The sequence below is a fragment of the Artemia sp. Qi Xiang Cuo genome, chromosome 11 (assembly GCF_049724085.1).
Source record: "Artemia sp. Qi Xiang Cuo chromosome 11, ASM4972408v1, whole genome shotgun sequence".
Classification (NCBI taxonomy): Eukaryota; Metazoa; Arthropoda; class Branchiopoda; order Anostraca; family Artemiidae; genus Artemia; species Artemia sp. Qi Xiang Cuo.
In genome coordinates this window covers 51,392,476-51,405,492 of record NC_142804.1, presented here as the reverse complement: position 1 = coordinate 51,405,492, position 13,017 = coordinate 51,392,476, and the positions used below count along the sequence as shown (strand labels likewise).

Sequence of the window (13,017 nt, the reverse complement as noted above, 5' to 3'; positions counted from 1 at the left end):
TTACGCTAAAGTTTGACTCTGTCTCACAGCTTTATTTATGAAAACAATAAAAAACTTTACCGTAAAGAGCGAGGCGGAGAGGAGGGGACAGCCCCTTTCATATTCGGAATAATTTCTGTTTGTTTTAAGTTTTAATGTCGCTCCATACTTTCAGTTAAGAAAAACTAGTTGTTTTTTTTATTTAATGATTGTCAGACATGAGACTATCATGTCTATAACTTTTTTTTTTACTACAATTTTACTATATTATATTATTATAATTTTTTTTTGAAGTTTTATGTTCCTTGTGCGAATTCTGTGAAGAATAATAACCAACTTAAAAGGTGTTCACAAGTAAATTTTACATAAGGCACATCCTGCAAATTTTTTGATTGTCAGAAATGAGACTAGCATGTCTATAATTTTTATTTTTTTATTTTTCTATAACTTTACTATATTATATTATTATAATTTTTTATTTGAAGGTTTATGTTCCTTGTGCGAATTTTGTGAAGAATAATAACCAACTTAAAAGGTGTTCACGAGTAAATTTTACATAAGGCACATCCTGCATATTTTTGATTTTCAGACATGAGACTAGCATGTCTAATTTTTTATTTTTTTATTTTACTATAATTTTACTATATTATATTATTATAATTTTTTATTTGAAGGTTTATGTTCCTTGTGCGAATTCTGTGAAGAATAATAACCAACTTAAAAGGTGTTCACAAGTAAATTTTACATAAGGCACATCCTGCAAATTTTTTGATTGTCAGAAATGAGACTAGCATGTCTATAATTTTTATTTTTTTATTTTTCTATAACTTTACTATATTATATTATTATAATTTTTTATTTGAAGGTTTATGTTCCTTGTGCGAATTTTGTGAAGAATAATAACCAACTTAAAAGGTGTTCACGAGTAAATTTTACATAAGGCACATCCTGCATATTTTTGATTTTCAGACATGAGACTAGCATGTCTAATTTTTTATTTTTTTATTTTACTATAATTTTACTATATTATATTATTATAATTTTTTATTTGAAGGTTTATGTTCCTTGTGCGAATTCTGTGAAGAATAATAACCAACTTAAAAGGTGTTCACAAGTAAATTTTACATAAGGCACATCCTGCAAATTTTTTGATTGTCAGAAATGAGACTAGCATGTCTATAATTTTTATTTTTTTATTTTTCTATAACTTTACTATATTATATTATTATAATTTTTTATTTGAAGGTTTATGTTCCTTTTGCGAATTTTGTGAAGAATAATAACCAACTTAAAAGGTGTTCACGAGTAAATTTTACATAAGGCACATCCTGCATATTTTTGATTTTCAGACATGAGACTAGCATGTCTAATTTTTTATTTTTTTATTTTACTATAATTTTACTATATTATATTATTATAATTTTTTATTTGAAGGTTTATGTTCCTTGTGCGAATTCTGTGAAGAATAATAACCAACTTAAAAGGTGTTCACAAGTAAATTTTACATAAGGCACATCCTGCAAATTTTTTGATTGTCAGAAATGAGACTAGCATGTCTATAATTTTTATTTTTTTATTTTTCTATAACTTTACTATATTATATTATTATAATTTTTTATTTGAAGGTTTATGTTCCTTGTGCGAATTCTGTGAAGAATAATAACCAACTTAAAAGGTGTTCACAAGTAAATTTTACATAAGGCACATCCTGCAAATTTTTTGATTGTCAGAAATGAGACTAGCATGTCTATAATTTTTATTTTTTTATTTTTCTATAACTTTACTATATTATATTATTATAATTTTTTATTTGAAGTTTTATGTTCCTTGTGTGAATTCTGTGAAGAATAATAACCAACTTAAAAGGTGTTCACAAGTAAATTTTACATAAGGCACATCCTGCAAATTTTTTGATTGTCAGAAATGAGACTAGCATGTCTATAATTTATATTTTTTTATTTTTCTATAACTTTACTATATTATATTATTATAATTTTTTATTTGAAGGTTTATGTTCCTTGTGCGAATTTTGTGAAGAATAATAACCAACTTCAAAGGTGTTCACGAGTAAATTTTACATAAGGCACATCCTGCATATTTTTGATTTTCAGACATGAGACTAGCATGTCTAATTTTTTATTTTTTTATTTTACTATAATTTTACTATATTATATTATTATAATTTTTTATTTGAAGGTTTATGTTCCTTGTGCGAATTCTGTGAAGAATAATAACCAACTTAAAAGGTGTTCACAAGTAAATTTTACATAAGGCACATCCTGCAAATTTTTTGATTGTCAGAAATGAGACTAGCATGTCTATAATTTTTATTTTTTTATTTTTCTATAACTTTACTATATTATATTATTATAATTTTTTATTTGAAGGTTTATGTTCCTTGTGCGAATTCTGTGAAGAATAATAACCAACTTAAAAGGTGTTCACAAGTAAATTTTACATAAGGCACACCCTGCAAATTTTTTGATTGTCAGAAATGAGACTAGCATGTCTATAATTTTTATTTTTTTATTTGTCTATAACTTTACTATATTAAATTATTATAATTTTTTATTTGAAGGTTTATGTTCCTTGTGCTAATTTTGTGAAGAATAATAACCAACTTAAAAGGTGTTCACGAGTAAATTTTACATAATGCACATCCTGCAAATTTTTGATTGTCAGAAATGAGACTAGCATGTCTATAATTTTTATTTTTTTATTTTTCTATAACTTTACTATATTATATTATTATAATTTTTTATTTGAAGGTTTATGTTCCTTGTGCTAATTTTGTGAAGAATAATAACCAACTTAAAAGGTGTTCACGAGTAAATTTTACATAATGCACATCCTGCAAATTTTTGATTGTCAGAAATGAGACTAGCATGTCTATAATTTTTATTTTTTTATTTTTCTATAACTTTACTATATTATATTATTATAATTTTTTATTTGAAGGTTTATGTTCCTTGTGCGAATTTTGTGAAGAATAATAACCAACTTAAAAGGTGTTCACGAGTAAATTTTACATAATGCACATCCTGCAAATTTTGATTGTCAGAAATGAGACTAGCATGTCTATAATTTTTATTTTTTTATTTTTCTATAACTTTACTATATTATATTATTATAATTTTTTATTTGAAGGTTTATGTTCCTTGTGCGAATTTTGTGAAGAATAATAACCAACTTAAAAGGTGTTCACGAGTAAATTTTACATAATGCACATCCTGCAAATTTTTGATTGTCAGAAATGAGACTAGCATGTCTATAATTTTTATTTTTTTATTTTTCTATAACTTTACTATATTATATTATTATAATTTTTTATTTGAAGGTTTATGTTCCTTGTGCGAATTTTGTGAAGAATAATAACCAACTTAAAGGGTGTTCACGAGTAAATTTTACATAATGCACATCCTGCAAATTTTTGATTGTCAGAAATGAGACTAGCATGTCTATAATTTTTATTTTTTTATTTTTCTATAACTTTACTATATTATATTATTATAATTTTTTATTTGAAGGTTTATGTTCCTTGTGCGAATTTTGTGAAGAATAATAACCAACTTAAAAGGTGTTCACGAGTAAATTTTACATAATGCACATCCTGCAAATTTTTGATTGTCAGAAATGAGACTAGCATGTCTATAATTTTTATTTTTTTATTTTACTATAATTTTACTATATTATATTATTATAATTTTTTATTTGAAGGTTTATGTTCCTTGTGCGAATTTTGTGAAGAATAATAACCAACTTAAAAGGTGTTCACGAGTAAATTTTACATAAGGCACATCCTGCAAATTTTTGATTGTCAGACATGAGACTGTTAGGGCAATAATTTTTTATTTAAGGTTTAAGTTTCCTGTGCGAATTTTGGTGGTTTATTTCTCTACTCTCCTTGGGTCTTAATATAACAAAGACGATATTTTTGCGATCTTATGTAGCTGAGATCCATCTACCGAACTACATTTTTGAAATTTGATGTACTTGGTTTTTTAGATTGAAAATTGCTTGAAGCTAATTGAAAAAAGAACAGTTTTCTTATTTTTGAATCATTCTCTGAGAAAAAAGCGTAAGTAATATGATTTTCTCCTGTGTTGAATAAAATAAATAATTCTTGCTCAGTGAATGGATAGATCTAATATTAGTGAATTCAATATTTTAATTTTATAAATGTCCTTTCCTTTTGTTCAAGTTCGGCTGTGGGGTTGTCGGGAATTCATTTGTTTCAGAGGAACATATTCCTTAAGCAGTTCAAATAATTCGAGTGAAAAATTTTGTCTTCTTTAATAAGCGGCTGTATATATTCAAAAGTAGTCATAAAAAGAAGCAATTGTGTAGCTTCAAAACACCGCGTTTTTCCCGTTTGAAATTTTGGCATTACTAACTTAATGGTTTTTAGTCATCATTTTAGTCGTCGTGGGGTTGCATGTACTATTGTGCTTAGCATAGAACGTTAATTTCAAAGAGACCTATTTCGAGATGATTGTTTCTATTGCTAGAGCTTAGATTATCAACCATTAGTTTTGACATTCACCATATCAACAATTATTAACGAGTAGGGTCTCAGTTTCGCAGCCATCTAGCAACAGTGTTATTTAAAGTTATAGTCAAATCGTTCTCTAGACTAACCAACCAAAGGGACTTCGGTACTCGGTTGCCAAGGCTATCACCAAGTATTGCCAAATCAAAAAATGGGCTGAAATTTAGATGAAACTTTTCTCTTTTTGGAAAGGACATTTCTTGGTGTTTTGGTCACGTAATGTTTGCGAGATTGCTTTTCTTCTTACCGTTCAGGGGATACACATCATCCATGAATTTCGTCAATGACAACTAGATCAGTGTTCATTAGAGGGAAGTAGTTGCAAGTGTCATAAATGTTGCAGTTTCTTTTTTTTACGCATGATTTGACACATGTCAAATTAAAAGAAGAGACGTATTTATTTAGTTATACAATGCAGCTGTCTTTATAAATACTTATACAAATTAGTGACGTGATAATGTTTATTAGAAAAAATCTTTTCTTCTATGATTAATAGATACCCCTGATTAATGATAATCCCCGATTTGATGATTTGACACGATAAATGTCACGTGTCAAATTTTGTCTTTGCCTTTTCATCGGCAATCTCTGACTAAAAAAAATGGAAATACTTTTAAATTGCAAGGAAATTCATGGTCGTTTTTTCAACATCTTTTGATTTAAAGTTCTTTGATACTTCTGATTATTATAGGGCTTCATATGCGCTTGATGATCAATTTGGAGTTAAAAAAAAAAAATTGGAGTTTCAATTTGGGGTTCAGAAAAGTTTCATATGCGCTTGATGATCAATTTGAGATGCCGATAAATACTTATTCAAATTAGTGACGTGATAATGTTTATTAGAAAAAATCTTTTCTTCTATGATTTATAGATACCCCTGATTAATGATAATCCCTGATTTGATGATTTGACACGATAAATGTCACGTTCCAAATTTTGTCTTTGCTTTTTATATAAGCCAATAAAACACGAAAAATCCAAAGCTAAAACTGAATGCGCATAAACAATATTTACGAAAATAAAATTTTGCTTTATACACCGTTAATAAAACAAATCATTTAGGCAATTGGCTAATTAATACGTTATATTAGGTTCTTTTGATTTAAAGTTCTTTAATACTTCTGATTATTATAGGGCTTCTGGTTCAGTCAAAAAAGTTTCATCTGCGCTTGATGATCAATTTGGAGATGCCGAGTCCACATCTGCTGCGGTCATTAAAACCGTACTCGACAGTGAAAATTAAAGAAAAAAAGTGAAAAAAGGTGTTCTGTACAGTACAGAATTATCAAGTGAGTTGTGTAGTACACCAACAAAAAACAACAAAAAAAAACCTATTGACAGTGTTTTTCCTGAGAAAAGAAACGTTAGGAAAGCGAAATAGACCTTATTTTTCTACGAAAAATGTTGAATGTGAAGCGTGTTTTAGATCGGAGCAAGGATATATCCGGGTTATCGAAAAATCAATGGTTGGTTTCAATTTGATTATTTATATTGCAGAGAAGAAGCAGTGGTTATTAGATTAAGCTGTGAATTCACTTTATTTTGTTTTTTTGGCTATGACAATGTTTCATCAAAGTTGTAACGAATTTTTTCAAAGTTTTGGTTTCTTTTTTTTCCTAGTTGATATACAATACAACATGCTTATTATAGTTTGTTTACGATAAAAGGGTAGTACCTCCCCCTCCCCCCTAGAACATTGTGCAGGCGTGCACTAATGTGCGTCACTTCTCTAAATTTTGACTTATCACAGGAGTGAGATTCAAAGGTGTGTACCGTTTGATTTGCTTTTACTGTGTTTACTAAAGCTCAAAAACTAGTTGTAGCTCTTACAACATGAATTATAATCGTGCACGCATTTGATTGACGCTTAAAGGATATAATTTTGCCTAGTTTTCTGATTTCAGTTTTCCACTGGATGCGTGTTTATTATTATGGAGGACTCATACAAGGCTTAGGCCGTAAAGGCCTTTATCCTCCAGTCACACCCCCCCCCCCCAAAAAAAAAAATCAAATTAGCGATGGGGACTATTACTTTGCCCCTCATCCTAACCATGAGACATTATCTTCCTTTACTATGTCCTCCAGGTTAATACCCAATTTATGAAATGCCTCGAATGATGTCCAATCCCTGTGGAATATTCTTCAGTTAGATGCCTTTTCGTTCCCATGGGCGTCTGAAATTTACCGATGCGTGCTGTTCTACTTTCCTTATAAAATAGATTTGCTTCGCCTCTCCCCAAAGAAAACTTTATTAGGGGTGCCTCAACGGCATATCCCCTGCAGTATTCACCGATTCTTTTCTAGAAGATGTTTGAAACGTGATGCATCCTCTATGCTGCTTCGAGTTCCATGTTTAATTAATACCATTGTTTCTTCTTTTGCATGTTGTATTAGAAGTTCAAGTGATTATCTTGTAATGAATTTAAGAACTAAATGATGACGGAGAGACAATTGTTTATATGTCCCTTCAGTTAAGTATGTAAACTTGAAATTTGGGTTGCCAGAAGGACAAAAGATGCCCTTTTGTCAGTTTTATCAAAAGAGGTCCTTTTTACCACTGGAAACCATAGAATAACTTTGATTGTCCTGTGTATTTTTAGAATTTTGATTCTGAAAGTGTCTAATTTCGGGTAAAGTGAACACTGGCCAATCCTTCTTGTTAACCCACCTTGAAATCGCTTGGCGGTGCTGAATCATCCTGTATGAGTATGTTTTTAAAAACTCTGTCAACCTGGTTTGAATTCAAAAATCAGTTTTCTTTCTTTCTGTAACACTAAGCGTGTAATATGTAATTCTGGTTATAATTAAGTACTTTATTAGTATAATGTAATGTTCTTTCCATTGTTATGGCATTGAATTGTATTTTGTCTTTGCCGAGTTCAGACTTTAAAAAAAAAAAAAATACTAACTGCAGTATACCATTATTCAATAAGAAAAGAAAGTAAGTGAAATTGGCAAAGAATTTGAAATGTCTGAATAAGGTTTCAAGACAAGTGTTAATGCCGTTTGTATTTTGCTTGGTTTAAGTAACTTTTGTTTATTTTAAGATTTTTAAATCCTCTGAAATAATTGCTTTTGTAGGTTAGTGTTTTTTTTCTTCTCAAAGGATTTGTATGCGACATAAAAGAAAACCCAAAAGCATAGATGGTGTTTGAAATAATATGAAGATGCCTCTGATTGTATCAGATTTTTAATTTCATAGTTCGGTTCGATATACAAGTTCTTTGGATCCCAACAATATAAAGAATAGCAATGGAATTTAAAATATAAAAAGTAAAAAAAAAGAAATGGGTGTTTAACTTACATAGTTGATTAATTAAGACAATTGTATTTTCTTTATTTTTCTTTGTACACAAAGCGTCAAAAAGGCAGCTGAGGTATGCCATGCTTGAAATATTTGCCTTTATTGAAGGTAATATGCGGATTGGTGTCTCTGTATCTGAGACATGAGCAGTGAAAGAATGTGAAAAAAAAATAGATTGTCAAGAAAATTCTTAAAAAGGCGAAAAACGTGAATGAGATAGTCCAATTGGTTTCGTCCATTTCTATGGTAAGTTTTGGACAAGGATATATATATATACCTTAAAATGACAACTGAATTGTTTAGTATAATTTTGGCGCTTTTTACGCAGTTTCCAGTTTACCTTGCTCCGATGAGCATAAGATTTTGTTTGCTTGTGTTGTAGTTCTGTGTTTAAAATAAACTGAAAAAAGTGTTGGTTTCTGTCTTTGTTTTATTTGGTAGTTGTTTTTATAGTTGTTGCGGAAGAATATATTGTTTTTGTGCCCAAGGCGAACAGTTTTTTTTTTTCAAAAAAGTGCTGTAACTCACTAGGCTTATCGCGATGACATATATTTAGAATTGAATCATGCTAATAGTTAAAAGTTCAAATAGGGATGAAATCCTTTTTTAGACAGTAATAAATTTCACAAGAAATACTAGATATTTCGGTCACATATGCAGTGACCGTTATCGGTAGTAATACTCATGCTATTCCTAATTTCTGGGGAGACAGATAACCCATCTTTTGAAAACCCTGTCTGTGTCTATTACATAGCCTGGCGGTCACGCATCGAACTAATCCAAGTCAATGAAAACTTTTGTCGCAACATTTCTTGTAATGAAACTCTGTTGTTTGGTGTATTATGCGGCTATTAAATTTGACTCATATTTTTGTCGAAAATCGGTTTGAAAGTGAGAAAGGTATCTATAACGCGTTTTATCCTCTGATCGCAATTTCACGGCAGTATTTACGTCATGCGATGGATATGTTTATTCAAGCCAAAAAGCTATAGATAATAAAAGAAGATTAGACAAGCAAACATAGCAAGTTCCAAGAAAAGAAATACAGTTGAAACAATAAACCAAGAGAGGTAAACACTTGAATGTTAAAACTAAGTTGCGTTCGAGTTAACTAACAAGTGTAGTTTTTCCGCTTTTAGTGCTTTATTAACGAGAAAGTGAACTGAGAAAGTTCACCTGGCTTTTGCAAATAGAACGGAAAGTTTGGCAAAAAATTTGAAGTTGCTATAACGTGAGACGCACAAAAATTGGAACAGACAATCAGGTTCCGGAAGATGAGGCCTGAAGCAGTCAAAACAATGAACTAGGCTGAAATTATCTAGACTAACAAGAAACCAACCATTTCGTGAAAAGTTTACACCTCTTGTTTCCTTTTACAAGTTTCTTGTATACTGAAGCACTAAAAATACAGCCTCTGAGTAAGCGATTGTAATAAACAGCTGCATCATTCAATCTGGGAAATCATAAATTAATCATTGTATTTTGCAAGAGGCAAGCCTTTTGCCATGGAATGTTCCACCCAGGAAGGTTACTAGCCTAAATTTTGCATCTCCATCTTTGAAGTCAGAGCATGAGCTGCCAAGTTCGAGTTTCTTGCCAGAAATTCGTTGTAGACATCTAAGAACGAAGAATTCTTAACAGTAGTTTCGTAGTCAACAAAGAATCCGTTCGTAAAAAAATGTTCAAAGTTAACTAAGAATTATGAAGTAACCTTCAAAATATACTTTTTAGTTAACTAGCAAAGTAAATTGAACGAGGCTCTATGCTCAAAGCAACGGTTTTATTTTCCGTTTTTTGAAACGGTTTTATTTTTTGTCGCATACAATTTTGTTGCTTAATAATTTTTATCCTTTCCCTTTTTTCTAGTTCTTTCCTTCTCTTTCCTTGTTGTACTGTAAACTAATTTTTATATTTAAAACCTTTTTGACAAATTTTATCCGTTCTGACCGAACTCTAAGCATGCTAGACTCACAAACGAAGAGTTACAGGTTCGAGTATCGGTGCTGGCTATTGTTTGTTTTGATGGAGGGTAAGTGGCGTCTCTGTGAAATAAGATTGAATTCCACCCAGCTTCAAATGGGTATCTATGGGAAAAACGGGAAGCTTCGGATGATTTGCCTCCAATCGCCCATAGCACTCCCGGTAGAGGGCAGGGAATCAGGAGATCGGTACCTGCACTACCCAGATCTCGTTGGTACGTATGCGATTTATTTTGTTTGTTTGTTTCTAATATCTCAGTTAACAAGGGTTGATTACCCTTCTCACTGGTTAACACTTACCATAGTTTGGGGGGGGGGGTTTCAGTATATAATATAGATATTATCTGACTTGATTTTATGTGCTTGAAATTTCAATTAGTTAATTGTACGCTGTAATTTTATAGGTTTTGTTTTCCTTATTTAAGTCCTTCAAGAAAAAAATGTGCTCTCGAAATGCGTAAAAAATTTATTTTCGCTCTTCGGAAAAATTATGAAAAGGTGATTACGCAGTTTCGTTTTGGGTACGGAGATAAGTAAACTCTTGCTAGTCAAAGTAAGGGTATCGCTGGATAATCAAAATCTTAATATTTAGGGTCGGTTAGTAAATAACATGTAATATATAAATTAAACTTTTTGTTAGCATTTTATTACTTTTATTAAGTAGTTTCAGAAGTTAATTTTATGCTTCTCTTTTAATCTACTCAGAACACAGGGGTGCCGCAATATTGTAAAGTTAAGAACGCTTAGTGTTAACTATCCCAAAAACACGAAAGCTTGTTGAATTGGCAGCTTTGCCTTCGCTTATGGGGATGATTTCTTAAGTAAACTCCTAACTAAGATTGACTGACTTTTCTTTTTTCTTTTAATTTCAAGAAGTGTCCAAGATCTGGCAAAAATAGGTAGCTATCATGCACAGTAGCACAGTAGCCATGCACAGTAGCCTATAAAATTAAACTGTGTTTCCCCAGGGTAAAAGATTTGTTAATATTTATTAATGCTAATTTTTATTAGTAAACTTAGTTTAAACTAACATGAACAATGTATGGTTCTATTCGATATATCTTAAAACTAGAATTACAAGTGTTAACTTAAGAACTCACTTTGATAGGAATAGCTTTCAGAACGCAATCTAAACTGACAAAATCCCTATCCCGTAGGTTTCAAAGTCCTATGTTCAAAAACAAGAAATGTTGCGTTTTTCTTATAAATTTGTAACGGGTACGTGTTTGTTTTTACCAGGGGTTGTGTCGAACCATTGGCTGCAGGATATCGGAAGGGGACTCCTTCCAACGAAAATCAATATTTCTTGTTCTCTTCACATTAACTATTTTGAGTGCAGAGCAAGAAGTAAAACTTACGCTATGCACTTGGGAATAATATATGTTGTGGGTATATGATAGTATATGATTATGAGTGTCGAGTAAGACTCGGATCAGGAGAATTTCCAGTGAGCTCAGGGGTACGGGCAGAGTGTTGGGACGATTACATATAGAAAGTTTCTACTCGATTATGGTACAAAAATTTTGAAGTGTGAGAAAAAGAAAGTGGTTAAGGTAAAAAAAGAAACCAACTCTTCTGAATACTCTAAGCATAGTAGCTCACGCAATTTCCATAGCTCAGTGTGGATCGGATCCATCAACTTGGCATCCCGGTGCAAACACGCGATGAAAGTGAATTAAGCTCTAGCAAAGGCATCGTGGATGTTCAGGTTAGTTAAATATAAAGATTAAACTTGCATTCAGGATTTGAAAGAGAAAGAACAAACAGGGTAAAACAAGAGAGATAAAAAGAGTCAAACGGGAGGAAATGAACATAAATAATGAGTAGCCTAAGTATGTTTTGGTTTCAAGCTAGGATATGTGTAGGAACTAATAATATCAATTGATGGTGGAAGAAAGGTTTTTTTATGTGTGTATAAATATATAGTACCGGGAGCCCCGGCACGCGGCAGGCTTGTATATATTTGATTCTCTAGTTACGCAATAGTATGATCGTCGCGCTATTCTTTAGTTTTCAGCTATGAGGTGTCAAATCAGCAATGACAATTGAATTAAGAAATTCTGACGTGAATTCAGTATCTCCGTCCTGTTAATGCATCAAAGAATCATCCGTTCTATAGGATTTGTTTTCTCTTGGGACTCGCGATTCCCACTGTTTCTTCTCTTCTAACCGCAGATTTCATTTACGATTCGATATGATTATCTCTGTCGCATATATTCAACCCACAGGTTCTTTGTCCATTATTTTCGTTTGGGATTCATTGTGGTGCTTTTTTTCTCCCAGTTTCTGACACACTGGGCTTTTAATCCTCGAAAATTAACCCTAAGATCAGTAACGTCTTTGTTAAATAGTAACTTTTCTTTGTTATCACTTGAAGAAAAATCTCCAATTAAAGACTTAGGGGAGGAAGGGGATATCTCTACTTTTTAACCGCTTGGTACTACCCCCCCTACCCTATCAGGTGGAAGAGCGCATGTACATATGGTCCCAGGACCGGGACAGCTGGGTTGCTACATATCATGTAAATTATTAATTCAGAATAAGATGGCAAAACTTTCGGTTCCTATAACCAGTTCCGTAAAAACCAGCTCTCAACTTTGATGCGTTTTATAACGCTATTGAGAATAAAATTTGTGTTAATTTTATATGGTTATAACAGGCTAATAAAGCCAATAAAGGGCATAGCTCCTTACTTTCTTTCTTTGGCTCAGAACCAACTTCAAAAAAGCAACGAAAAGTTGAACAAGAAGAAGAAGGTATTGAAAAAGGATATGATTCCTATTTACGTCTTCTAATAGTAAAACAATAACAGAAGTTGAAGACAGTCTTGTGAAAGCAGCTCAACTTCGACGAAATCAATTAGCAAATGTGATCCAATTAATTGTCCAGCCTCAGCTTTGGTTCATATTTGTGATGGCCCCTTTCAACAAAGAGACTTGACTTTCCTCGAGCCTAACAGGAGAAAATGTAGGATAGAATCTTCAGAATTTTTAGACATCTTTAAAACACATTTAGGCTTGTGTTTTTCACAAGTTTTCCAGCACCTCTTTCCAGGGCTGTTGCGTATGGGGGGGACGCCCCCTGTCATCTACAGAAAGTTCGAATTTGGCCGGTAGACGCAGCAGTTTTACCGCCTCCTGCCGTGAATTTGCAGATGGTGCCACAATTTTTCATTCGGTTAAATGAAGAGCATTAAAATAGCGACA

The 13,017-nt window shown here is 31.7% G+C and overlaps 1 protein-coding gene across 3 annotated transcripts in view; it reads left to right on the top strand.

Annotated features, from left to right (window-relative positions):
• The window catches only part of LOC148947112 (constitutive coactivator of PPAR-gamma-like protein 1 homolog), a 124,447-nt gene extending 116,203 nt beyond the window's left edge, over positions 1-8,244 (top strand). For all 3 annotated transcript variants that reach the window (XM_089096876.1, XM_089096874.1, XM_089096875.1), the window contains exon 16: positions 5,663-8,244. In XM_089096876.1, coding sequence (XP_088953002.1) covers positions 5,663-5,771 — 109 coding nt within the window. In that variant the 3' untranslated portion in view covers positions 5,772-8,244. The remainder of the gene's footprint in view (positions 1-5,662) is intronic.
• The last annotated feature ends 4,773 nt before the right edge of the window (positions 8,245-13,017 follow it).